This window comes from Pongo pygmaeus, chromosome 12 (assembly GCF_028885625.2).
Source record: "Pongo pygmaeus isolate AG05252 chromosome 12, NHGRI_mPonPyg2-v2.0_pri, whole genome shotgun sequence".
NCBI classification, from domain to species: Eukaryota; Metazoa; Chordata; class Mammalia; order Primates; family Hominidae; genus Pongo; species Pongo pygmaeus.
This window is the reverse complement of record NC_072385.2, coordinates 46,448,790-46,461,697: the sequence shown is the minus strand read 5'-3', so window position 1 is coordinate 46,461,697 and position 12,908 is coordinate 46,448,790. Positions and strand designations below refer to the sequence as shown.

Genomic DNA, 12,908 nt, shown 5'->3' with positions numbered 1-12,908 from the left:
CAGGAGTTTGAGACCAGCCTGGCCAACATGGTGAAACCCCGTCTCTACTAAAAACACAAAAAATTAGCCGGACGTGGTGGCGGGTGCCTTTAATCCCAGCTAGTCGGGAGGCTGAGGCAGAAGAATCGCTTGAACCCAGGAGGCAGAGGTTGCTGTGAGCCGAGATGGCACCATTGCACTCCAGCCCTTGCAACAGTGCGAGAGTGTCTCAAAAAAAAAAAAAAAAAAAAAAAAAAAAAATTCTTGGCCTGGTGTGGTGGCTCACATCTGTAATTCCAGCACTTTGGGAGGCTGAGGTGGGGGAAATCTCTTGAGGCCAGGAATTCGAGAGCCATCTGGGCAACACAGCTAGACTCCATTTCTACAAAAAACTTTTTTAAAAAAGGATGTTCTTGGTGAAACATTAAAATTATTAGTTTTATTAAATCTTGACCTTTCAGTACACATCATCTTAATAATTTGTATGACAAAATAGGAAATCCACATAAAGCACTTCAGTTTCATGTGAAAGTATGGTAATTGTCTTGAGAAAAAGTATGTTGTTTTGAGTTATGAGCTAGCTAGTCACTTTTTTTCATGGAATACTTTTTTTGTTTGTTACTTGTTTTTTTCTTGTGTTTGCTTTTTTGAGATGGAGTCTCCCTCTGTCCCCTGGCTGGAGTGTAGTGGCGCAATCTCAGCTCACTGCAGCCTCCACCTCTTGGGTTCAAGTGATTCTCCTGCCTCAGCCTCTGGAGTAGCCGGGATTACAGGCGCCTGCCACCACGCCCAGCTAATTTTTGTATTTTTAGTAGAGACAAGGTTTCATCGTGTTGGCCAGGCTGGTCTCGAATTCCTGACCTCAGGCGATCCACCGCCTCAGCCTCCCAAGGTGCTGGGTTTATAGGCGTGAGCCACCGCACCTGCCGTGGAATAGTTTTTACTTGGAAGGATCATTAACATAGTTACTCACACTCAGGTTTTTGGCAGTCTTTTTTTTTTTTTTTTTAATCTTTTTTCTTAAATTTTTAAGACAGTCTTGCTATGTTGTTCAGGTTGGACTCAAACTCCTGGGCTCAAGTGATTCTCCTGCCTCAGGCTCCTGAGTAGCTGGGAGTACAGTTGTGTGCCATATCACCCAGCCATTTTTTTAAGTGAATGAGGCAAGCCTGTCACATTTGAAAGGTCTTAATTAAGTATGATTTTACAAAAGCGTGCATGAGTAAAAGAGTCATTCAAAGTACAAGACAGACAAATGGATTTTAATGTAGCAGGGTACAAAAAGTTTAATGGTAAAGTTTCAGATTCTGTTCTGCAACTAACCTTTAGAAAACTACTACCTGTTTTGGCCAAAACTATGAAAAGTCAGTTTTGGTGTGGTATTAAGGAGGAGTATCCACAATGATCCAAAGCGATCAAAGTAGTACTACACATATGTGTGAAACAAGGTTTTTTTTCATTTACCTCAACCAGAAGAACGTATCACAATAGATTTAATGCAGAGTAAGCTATAAGAATCCAGCTGTCTTTCTGTTAAGGTAGGCATTCAGGAGAGTTGCGAGAGTGTGGAACAGTGCCACTCTTCTCACAAATATATTTTTGTTTTGGAAACTGTAGTTTTTTTTTAATAAGAATGTTTGCAATAGTGGCATGGTATTTTATTTTTACATGAACTAATCGGCACCTTTTACATTTCTCATTTTAATTTCTAATGCATTAAAGATATAATCCACAAAAAGAAAAGCTCTTTGAGATCCTTAATACTTAAGCATATAAAGGGGTCCTGAAATCAAAACATTTTAAGAAACTGTTGTAAGAAAATAACTCTTTTTTAGCTCTTCTATTCATTTAATTGCACAAATGTTTTGTATTCCTGTTATGTGCCAGGCACTGTGGGCACTGTGTTGGATATGAAGATGAATAAGGTGCATTCCACAGGGTGCTCCATCCTAGCATAGGAGTGGACAGATGCGATTAGCTATAATGTGAGGCGTTGATGCCATCAAGTTCTCTGAGGAAGACTCTGAAGTGGGAATGTACATGCAGAAATATTGACATCAGCACCTGTGGGAGAATGAAAACAGCAGGATTGGGCAGAGAGGAAAGTTGGACTGTATTAGAGTGGCAACAGGTCTCTCCCATCCCTGAGGAGCTCTGGAGCTGCTGTGGGTCTGTGGAATTGTCCCAAATTGGGCCTATAGGGCTGGGCTTTTGTACCCTCACATGGAGCAATTGCTGGATGTGACTCTGGTCAGATGACTCTCTTCAACTGAGGACAGTCCTGAAGAGACGGACACAGCTGAGAGTTGGCTGCCAACACTTCCAGATCTGAGAAATGAGTGCTTCCACCCTGGACAGGGGTGATCTGGGGATAAGAGGAACTATGCAAAAAAAATGTTTCAGGAGCAAGCATGTCATTTGACTGATAAGCTGAGCCCGTTAAATCCAGTTGTTGTGCAATATAAAACCTTTTTTGGCACTAATGTAAGATTATTAAGAAATTCTTTATATTTTACTTTTTGAAACAGGGTCTCATTCTCTTGCTCAGGTTGGAGTGCAGTGGCACGATTGTGGCTCACTGCAGCCTCAGCCTCCTGGCATCCTCCCACCTCAGCCTGCTCAGTAGCTGGGACTCTAGGCACACGCTACCATACCTGGCTAATGGCTAATTTTTATATCTTTTGTAGAGACGGGGGTCTCACTATGTTTCCCAGGCTGGTCTCAAACTCCCGGACTTAAGTAATCCTCCCACCTTGGCCTCCCAAAGTGCTGCAAGTACAGGAGTGAGCCACCACCATCTGCTGTTATGAAATTCTCTAAAAACCTTATTCTCAATTCTGTACTTCTTTCCTATGGATTGAAAATGGTATATAAATCAGCACCATCTGCAGACCACATTTTGAGTATCATTGTTCTAATTAGCATATACCTTGGAGCAACATTTTGTAAGAAAAATAAGTATGGTGGTATATGGTCTGTAAGGAAGGGAATAGGAAAGGAAGTTATGTCTTGTATATTGCTGAATGAAGAATTTTGTGTAAGAACATCTCTTTTTCCTTCAAACTCAGATGCTAAAACTACCTTATTTGGAAGAGTAGTAGTTCTTAATTCCTGCTCTTCATTTGAATTAATTGGTTCTCCAAAGCTGCTTTCTTTTTTAAAATGCATGTTTTAAAACTTTATTTTTCTATTTTCTGAGGAAGTAAGCTAAAGTTAAATTACCCTAGCAGATGAGGTTTTTTTTTTTTTTTTTTGACGTTTGCATTCTTTAACTGCATTTACCCCCATATTGGCGAGGTTTATTTAGAAAATTTAGAGTTTTATTTTTTGTTTTGTTTTTTAACTGGTTTTGGTTTTCCGTAACTTCAGGAAATATGCCAGTGGGCCTGGGGAAGAAGAGGATGGAAAACAAGTTATTTTTCTTCTAGTGGAAATGGCTGGATTTACTTTTAGCAGAACAGAAGGCTCTCACCCTGTCCAGTGGCCAGGGTCTGCGGCACATAGAGTCTGGAGAAATTGATGTCTCCTTGGACCAAGCGGCCTGACACCTGGCCTGGCACTGACGGTTCCTCTTCTGCTCTCCCAGTTTCTCAGCAGGTTGTGTGGCGCTGCCAGCTTTAATTAACATCAAAGCTGTGATTGAACAGAGGCAGTGTACTGGAGTTTGGAACCAGAAAGATGAATTACCTGTGAGTTCCATTTTCTATTGGCTATTTACTTTTACTGCCATTAGAAGAATATGGCATCTTTAAATGTTCATCTTACCTTTTAACCAGGAAACAATGTAGCCATTTGACAGGAGTTCTTTTATGGATATATAAAAGATTAAACAATACAAATGAGGAGCCTCGTACATTTTGGGGACCCTGGAGGAGGAGTATTATAATTTTGACTTGAAGTGCCTTTGAAAGCTGGTGAAGGGAAACATCAGAAGTGGGGAGGGTTGTACATACAGTAGCATGCAGTGTGTTCTGCAGTGCAGTTCACAAACCACTCCTGTGATTGTTTTTCTAATATAAACGCAAATTTAATTGGATTTACTTTTGTCTTAACTATTGCTGTCCATAAGATCATGAGTTTGTGCTGGTTACATTTTCCTAATGCCAGTAGAATAAGTATAGAGCTCTAAAAGTCGTAACACCTGCAGTCATCAGTGGGTCTCTAGTACTGTATTTCTACTGCTCTCATGGAAAGGACCATGGTTTTAAACATCAGCACAATCACTTGCCAACTCTAGAACTTCTCTAAGCAGTAGTGTATTCATCTCTAAGACAAGGACCAGCTTTCTCTTTATGGGGCTGCTGAAGGCTAGAGATAACATAAGCATGCTTAGAATAAGACAGAATACATGGTAGGCCCTCAAATTGTGGCTGCCATGGTGCAGTTATGATGTGAAGTGGTGAAGGTCATTGTATGTATGTTTCCACCAGGTCTCTGACAGGCACTGAGGCTCTGGCCTGGAATTGTCATTCCTGTCATGATTGTGTCACAGACCCTGAAAAGCTAACATACACATTTGTTTTTTTGCCCGTTTTGTACCACACCTGTACACAGGTTTATTTGCAGTTACCTTGTTCTTCCAGCGGGTAACCCTGTCAGTTGGTTGCCCCAGCTTCTCCTCAAAGATCTTTTCTGATTAAAGGCACAGGTGCAGTCCTGGTCCTGAGTGTGGTCAGGACACAAGTAGCACTCCTGCTCTACTGCCGCTAACTTGAACAAGTGAAAAGAACTTGAGCCTTCACTTATTTTGTGGAGGCAGGTGCCTGGCATCTGGCACTTTCCCATTTATGTTGTAAGCATCTCTGACATGCACTAAGAGCAGACTGAAATCTGAATTCACCTAAAGACTGTGTGTCAAGCCAGTAAAGCCATTAGAGGTGGTGATCTGGTCACTGTTTGTCAGACTTGTTTTTACACTTTGTCAGCTTTCTTGAAAATAATCTTGAAGGCTAATTTAACACTTTGAATCACTAAGACTGTCCATCTGAGTTAGAAGAGTGCTATAGAAAGTTACATTCAGGTGAATAGATCTGATCAATGTTCTTTGCTGCACAGTGTATATTACCATGTGGATGGTTTTGTGAAATATGACTTCAGCTTTTTTACTTTTTTTTTTTTTTTTTAACAGATTGAAGTGGACCTTGGTAAAAAGTGCTGGTATCACTCTATATTTGCCTGCCCCATTCTTCGTCAGCAAACAACAGATAACAATCCACCCATGAAATTGGTCTGTGGTCATATTATATCAAGAGATGCCCTGAATAAAATGTTTAATGGTAGCAAGTAAGTGTCTGACTTTTAAAAAATGTTAGCAAATAAATTTTGTTTTGGAACTTGGTAGGAGGATAAGTAATGAGGATTAAAAAGATGTAGCTAGATTTAGAACTAAATAAATTTCTTAACTATTCATTTGGCAAAGTAGGTGGTGTCTGATTTGAGTATTTTTAATTTGTCTATGGATTTGGTGATTAGATTTATAAGCATGTCTTTAACTTAACTTTTGGGGTAGGTGATAGATTTTCCCCTTTTTTATACAAATGGTCGCATACTAAAAAATGTTCTATACTTTGCTGTTTTCATTTAGTGATGTATCTTGGATATCTTTTTCTATGCTGCAGAAACAGCCCTCATTATTTTTTTGGTAAAGCTGCAGTATATTCTACTGTATAGAAATATGATTGGGTAGCCAGTTCCCTATTGATGAACATTTGTTCCTCTAAACAGTGCTAAGTGAAGGCCGGGCCTGGTGGCTTATGCCTGTAATCCCAGCACTGTGGGAGGCCGAGGCAGGCGGATCACGAGGTCAGGAGATTGAGACCATCCTGGCTAACACGGTAAAATACCGTCTCTACTAAAAATACAAAAGCAAAAAATTAGCCGGGTGTGGTGGCGGGCACCTGTAGTCCCAGTTACTCAGGAGGCTGAGGTGGGAGAAGGGCATGAACCCGGGAGGCGGAGCTTGCAGTGAGCCGAGATTGTGCCACTGCACTCCAGCCTGGGTGACAGAGCAAGACTCCGTCTCAAAAAACAAAAACAAAAACAAAAACAAAACAAAAAAACACAGTGCTAAGTGAATTATCTATACCTGATACATAAATTCCTAGAATTGAAATTGCTGGTTCAAAGGATATATGCATTTGTAATTTATTTTAGTTAGTGAGCTCAGCTTTTTTTTTTTTTTTTGAGATTGAGTCTCACTCCATCATTCAGGCTGGAGTGCAGTGGTGCTGTCTCAGCTCACTGCAACCTCTGCCTCCTGGGTTCAAGCAATTTTCATGCCTCAGCTTCCTGAGTAGCTGGAATTACAGATGCACACCACCACGCTTGGCTGATTTTTGTATTTTTAGTAGAGACAGGGTTTCACCATGTTGCTCAGGCTGTTCTCAAACTCCTGAGCTCAAGCGATCCACCCACCTCAGCCTCCCAGGTGTGAGCCACCATGCCCGGCCAAAATTGTTGATCTTAGTTCAGACCGTGCTGGTTTCATGTGTCACTGTGAGGCATGTGGGCCGTTCTTGGTGTGGGCTTGTAGCTGCCATCAGATTTGCTGCCCTTGAATGGATTGTGTGACCAGTACATTTGAAATTCATTTAAAGACTGATGCAACCTAAGCCTTTGGGAAAGAGAAATTGAATTTATTTTTGAAACCCCAAAAACAATTTCCAGAAAAGTTATCTTTGTTTTGTTTGAGAAACAATTTAAGATCTGGCATGGGTGGTATGTATTTGTGACCCTTCAAATCTTGGCAGTTATATTAAGGGAAAGCATAGTTCATCCTCAAAGCAAAATACAAACAGACTTGTTTTTATATGTGTGTATAATTGTTAAAGATACTCTATAACTAGATAAAAATTGAATACACAGCACTGAGCCTGCTCCTTCACTCAGTGTTTTCTTCTTTGTCTTTAGATTAAAATGTCCCTACTGTCCAATGGAACAAAGTCCAGGAGATGCCAAACAGATATTTTTCTGAAGAGATAACTTTAGTTTGCAGTTTGTAAGTGAAACTGAATTGTGGGTGCATTTCAGAAGAGAACGTTCCATATAATGCAGCTAACCAAGGACTCCTGTGTTTCTATAAGCTAATGCTCCAGAAACTTTGCCAACCTGTTAGTGTACACACACTGAGGGGAGTGCTCCCGGTGAATATTATCATAGGGCTTTATTATATTCTTGGTCTTCATTTCTGATCAAGTAAATACACCAGCAGTTGTCATTCAATGCAGGTTTTTGTACTTAATTATATGGTGATTTTTTTACTTTTTAAGAGCAGAAACGGAAATTGACCTCCCCGCCATGTGTTTAATATTTCTCCTGCTTTTACTTTTGTCATTTTCTTGATAATCGTAAGCCTTGAGAGTGTTTGTGAAAAAGTTTTATTTCCTGCTATGTATACATAATTAAATGAAAATTCTTCAGAAAAAGTTTGATAAATTGAATTGTGGTTATGAAACTAATTTGCATTTTTATTTGCTTAAGAAAGAAAGCTGTGATAGATTCCAGATTTGCTTTTTGATGTTTTCCTCTGCTCCAGCTCCAAGAAGTCAGCACACCTGCATTTCAGCTCTGCATGCAGCCCCAGCAGGCTGCGTGTTTAAGAATTTCATTGTTTAACCGGCTGGTGTGAGAAGTCTTCTGTTAGCATAGAGTGGAAGGAGTACTATTGTTTGGTTGGGGTTTTTGTTTTTGTTTTGTTTTTTTTCTTTTATTGCCAAGAGGTGCTTGTTTTAAAAGTATGTTTAATAAAATGAAATTCTAAAGTTAGAAGTGTTCTTAAGTTGATATTTGCTCTCTTGGTCTTGGTAGCCCTATTATATCATTGCAGACACAGTGTTGTGCATGTGTGTATTATATATGTGCACCAGCATCAAACATTGTGTATCTGGAAGGAAAGCAGCATGTTCCAGTTCTAAAATGCAGTTACCAGACCCATCATTTTAAATCCTTAAAGTTAGAAGCTAGCAAATTTTCCGTAGTGCAGAACGTTTATTGCTGTTTTTGTGTTTGAATAGTATAATGTTTGATGCCTCTCTTCTGCAAAGTGTATCATCTCATTGACTGTGAATCTGTATATTATTCTAATGGATACAGATAATGATCTTTTCTCTTGTGAGGTATCTTCATTTAATGCACTGTCCAAAAATAGCCATGTGTAAGAGTCTCTCTGTATGACGAACTACATGGAAAAGACTTCTGTGGACATAATTCTGACCGAAACCCATGAAGTTACTTCAGTATAAGAAGAATGTTACACGGAAATCACCAAATATTTTGCAACTTTATTTCATCTGACATGGAGTGAACATCAATGGGAATACTTTCAAAGAAAATGAAAAAAAGAAAACACAGAAGCAAAGAGAAATGTGGCACTTCACATTTTAAACTACAGATGGACTTGGTTTGAGGGAGGGGGAGTCACAGATTTGGTGCTAAGTTAATTAGAAACTGGCAGCGTTTTACAGTAGTACACCAGCCTGAATGTTTTTTCTGAAATGTTTACCTGGGAGAGCTGGGATTTGTTTGTGAGGAGAAAGAGTACTGTGGAAAACCTCTGCTTGAGTACCGTGTGGCCAGGCCTATGTGGATGGCTACTCCGTGCTGTTGCGGGTTCACCAGCGATTGGGATTGGCCCAGCTCGGAGTGCTTGTGTGATCCAACCTCAGTCTGGCCCCATAGCGACTTTTGCCCCATGATTCTGCTTCACTGTTGAAATCCTCTTTGAAGTTCCCCCTCTCTTTACTAAAGCAGTGAAGGAAGAGAACAGAGACAAACTCTTTGGACTGTGAAAGAGAAGGTAGAGAATTCCAGGCAACAGTCTGACCAAGGGTGTAAACCAGTTTATTATATATATATTTTTTTCCTTTGAATTAAAACCTAGAGTGTTGTATTTTTGTTTCTTTTCTTTTCTTTTTTTTTTTTTTTACCCTTTTTCTCCTTAGGCCAAGTTTATTAGGCCAAGTTTAGCTTATTCTCATCTTTCCACCCCAAACACCTACACAACGTTTAGGCTTCCTGTAAGGTTTGAATGAGACAGATGTACTCTGAAGGCTGGTGGTAAATGTGTTTGATGACCAGACACTTCATACAGTTGGCTTGGGCCACTTTTAAGGACAAAAGCCAGAGCTCAGCTTTATCCCTGTCCCAGTGCTGGGAGCCAAAAAACTGTTGACGGTTTTTTGTGCAGCTCAAGAAAAGAACATGCTTTAAACTGAAGCATTGGACTCTGCAGCTTTCTGTGTAAGTCCCGTGTACTCCCACTGGGCAGGGTGAGGACCAAAAATCTGAAACTCTTATGAATCTGACATATTACATGGAAATTATATCTTGTGACCGTCTTTAAGTGCATGGACTTAAAATTCATGAGAGACTAAATGTGAGGGAGAGGTGGATTTAAAGAGGCCAGACCTTAACCAAAGATGCTGAGATAACAGCATTCTGTCCTCCCTACCCTAGAAACTCCATAAATGCTGTCACAACCCTATCATCGCTGATGCTTTCTGCATGTCAGCAGTCCAGGAGGATGCTTTTTGTCTCTCTTTGCCTCCACTTTACAAAAGATAATATGATAGAGGCAACGTTTATAACAGTCACATTTAATTATAATGTACATCAAAGACAGAATTTCAGAATGGTTTCTTAAATTTCCTTGGGAACCATTTCCACATATCAGTTATAGACAAAGGCCATGGGACTATGCTAAACCAATAAAACCTTATTAGCAAATCTTTAGATTCTGACTTAGCCAGAGCATCTGAGTGTTCAAGTACAGTTTTACAGTGGCTAAGATTGTCTCTTGATCTTTTTTCTCCGTTGTGTGATCATCACAGATGCTATTTCTGTTTTATTGGTGATTATATGAGACTTCTAATACATAAATGAACGGGTATTGGTGCCTCTTTATTTTAAAAATTTTGAAGAAAAGAGCCACCTCATATTCATAGGGTGTGTATTTTTTGAGTGTGTGAGCATTTAATTGAAAATAAGAAAGTTATGAAGTAAATCTTAACTTTTTTCTGTAGCAGCTAATGTATACAGAGACACTAAAACCCACAACACATTTTGTGGGAAATGAGGATCCTCTTTTGTCCTCTCCAGGTAGTCTCGCAGGTTATGCAGCTTAAGTTCAGTCTTCTTTATGCTGTGATTGATTTCCACCTCAGTGGCTTAGCCTTTGGGACAGTGGATACTGCAACAGCCAAGAACTCTTGGTTATCCGCACAAGCTGCTGGTAGACTACATTAGCCCTCTGGTTTTCCAGCTCAACCTCTGATAAAGTGGACTGACAGCCACGCTGCTCAGTCTGTTTAGTCAGCCGACTCAGGTTATTTTCAGGGAAGGCATGGAGGCATAGTTTGGTTAGTTTCATCACTAGGATGTATAAGGTGACGACACAAACCAAATGCCTTTCTTTCATCACTTAACTATACGTACTTTATCTTTGGTAACACTAGAATGCTGTGGTCTTGAGGGAATGTTAGCAAGGAACACATAGAAGGTTTGGTGTTTCATAAGCCTGTCTAGCTGTGGCAGGTTTTGTGTGGTACACTGATGTTTACCATAAGCAGGTACAAGCTTCATGAACCATTCTTAATGAACTATAATTGAATAGATACCAAAAGTAGAATGACAAATGTATTTTAATAGCAGATGAGGCAGTTTTAGGATGAATTTTCCACCGTTGATTTTACTTCAAGACATAGCAAGAGAAACAAAATTTTGTTTTCAAGACATTTCTGCTACAGTTTCAAGCTGTAGTGGGCATATGCTTCATTTACTTCCAAAGAGGCAAAAGCAGCTGGAATTGGCTTACAGCACATGCTTTGTTTCATGTTATGGGTGAGGACCTACATACACTCTTATTTTAGCAGTCACTTAACCTTCTCCAGCAAGGCATTTGTGGGGTTCACTAGGATTTAGTGCCTGATCTTTTTTTGGGGAAGGGGTGGGAATGAATGTGTTGGGGCTGGGAGGGAAGCAGAAGAAAATGGGAGCGTGAGTGTGCATGTGTCTGAAGTTCACCATTGCCCCCACCTGCACCTAGCAAGGAACAGGTGTTTGATGTATTTTGCTCATGACTGCAGTATGCATGTATTTTTTTCCTTCTCTGTGTTTTCTAAACTTACACTAAAGGTTTCATCAAATCATCTTGTTCAGATGGCTCAGGATTGTATTTATTTTGCTTACCCCGTGCTCTTGGGTTCTATAGTATTTCTATAATTATGTAACGAGAATAGTGTTGCACTGTAATCTATCATATAGAGCTATATGTATGGAAAATTTTGATCAATTTTTTAAGAAATGTATCCTGTTTGCAAAGGCACAATAAAGTTGCATCTTATAGACTATAGGCAATAAAGCTAACAATAAACCTTATTTAACACAAACCACATCCATATCCTCTGTTCATTTGATTTTGGAAAAAGTCTAGCATATCCAGTAGTTTCAGGGAATTCATTTTAACTTTAAGAATTCTGATATATTTAATTTATAAATTTCGGACTGATATAATAGAGTTTTGGAAAACTATAAGAAATGCTTTGTTAATGTGTGTATTCCTATGTAAAACACATGGCTTCTCCTGTGTATATTTTTAAAAATTAAAGAAATGCACATTTAAAAAGTGTTTTGTGGAACCAGTCTGTATAAATGTGCCAGGTGACAAAGGTATGAGGGAGGGAGTAGGGAGGTGCTGACTGTGAGAAGAGAAGATTGCTGTCTGCATTTGCTAAGGGTCTGCATGTCAAGAATTTAAGAAAATATCTGTCCCCATGTTACTCTGTTTCTGTGCCACCAACAGTGAGAAGAGAAGGTGACTGGGCAGTGTCCCGAGTTGTTTTTTGTTGTTGTTTTGAGACAGACTCTCTGTTGCCTGGGCTGGGCTGCAGTAGCCCAATCTTGGCTCACTACAACCTCCACTTCCTGGGTTCAAGCGATTCTCGTGCCTCAGCCTCCCGGGTAGCTGGGATTACAGGCATGTGCCACCATGCCTAGCTATTTTTTTTTTTATTTTTAGTAGAGACAGTGTTTCACCATGTTGGCCAGGCTGGTCTCGAACTCCTGACCCTCAAGTGATCTGCCCACCTCAGCCTGTGTGAGCCACTGTGCCTGGCTGAGTCCCGAGTTTCTGAGTAGGGGATTGTTTTAATGTTTCCAGGCTGCTGCCCCCTCTCACCCCTCCTGTGCACAGCGGGGACCCTGCCCTGTGTACTGACCAGAGTGGCAGTGATTGTATGACTGGTAAAGTGGAGCCTGGAAACAGCTCGATGTCCAGGCTGCTGGAGGATGTGGAACTTGTGCTGTCAGCATTACCAGGGAAGACCAGAAAACTGAATTGCCTTGTCCTCTGTGGCAGGCCAAGGTGGTAGAGACCAAGCATTTATTTGTACTCCTTTTGTATATTTTTTAAGAGAAAGACTTGGTGTTACCTGAGATTTTAGAATATTTCTTACCTATGGAAACCCTTGTAGTCCCATCCCGTCAGGTTGGAGCTAGTGGCCCAGGTAGTATAGAAGAGGCCTGGCAGGCCAGGCCAAGGTCTCACCACCTTTCCCTCCAGCATTTGGGCTCCTCAGGACTCAAAGTGTGGTCCGTGGACCAACAGCATCAGCATCACCTGGGAGCCGTGAGAAATGCAGAATCTCAGGCCTCAGCTCAACCCTGCTGAACCAAAATCTGCATGGTCATGAGAAAACGGGCTTCCCTTATAAGGAGTGTCCTGGATGCTTCCTATTTCAGGAAGTATCCTCCCTCTTAAATGTGGCAGGTCAAGATCACACGTACTGAACAGAATTTACCCTTGAGGACTACGGGTAAATCTGTTAGTCATCAAGAAAATTTAAATTTAGTGTGCTTTGAACTCTAGTTATTTTAAAAATCAGTGTATTTCTTTAAGCATCTAGGTAATTGAGGGAGTACTGTATTTGCAGTAT

At 40.4% G+C, this 12,908-nt stretch overlaps 1 protein-coding gene across 1 annotated transcript in view; it reads left to right on the top strand.

The window, feature by feature from the left end:
- The window catches only part of RMND5A (required for meiotic nuclear division 5 homolog A), a 60,239-nt gene extending 48,637 nt beyond the window's left edge, over nt 1–11,602 (top strand). Inside the window, exons 7-9 of the mRNA XM_054475769.2 lie at nt 3,566–3,668; nt 5,108–5,262; nt 6,889–11,602. Of these exons, the coding sequence (XP_054331744.1) occupies nt 3,566–3,668; nt 5,108–5,262; nt 6,889–6,952 (322 nt within the window). The 3' untranslated portion in view covers nt 6,953–11,602. The remainder of the gene's footprint in view (nt 1–3,565; nt 3,669–5,107; nt 5,263–6,888) is intronic.
- Nucleotides 11,603–12,908: the final 1,306 nt, after the last annotated feature.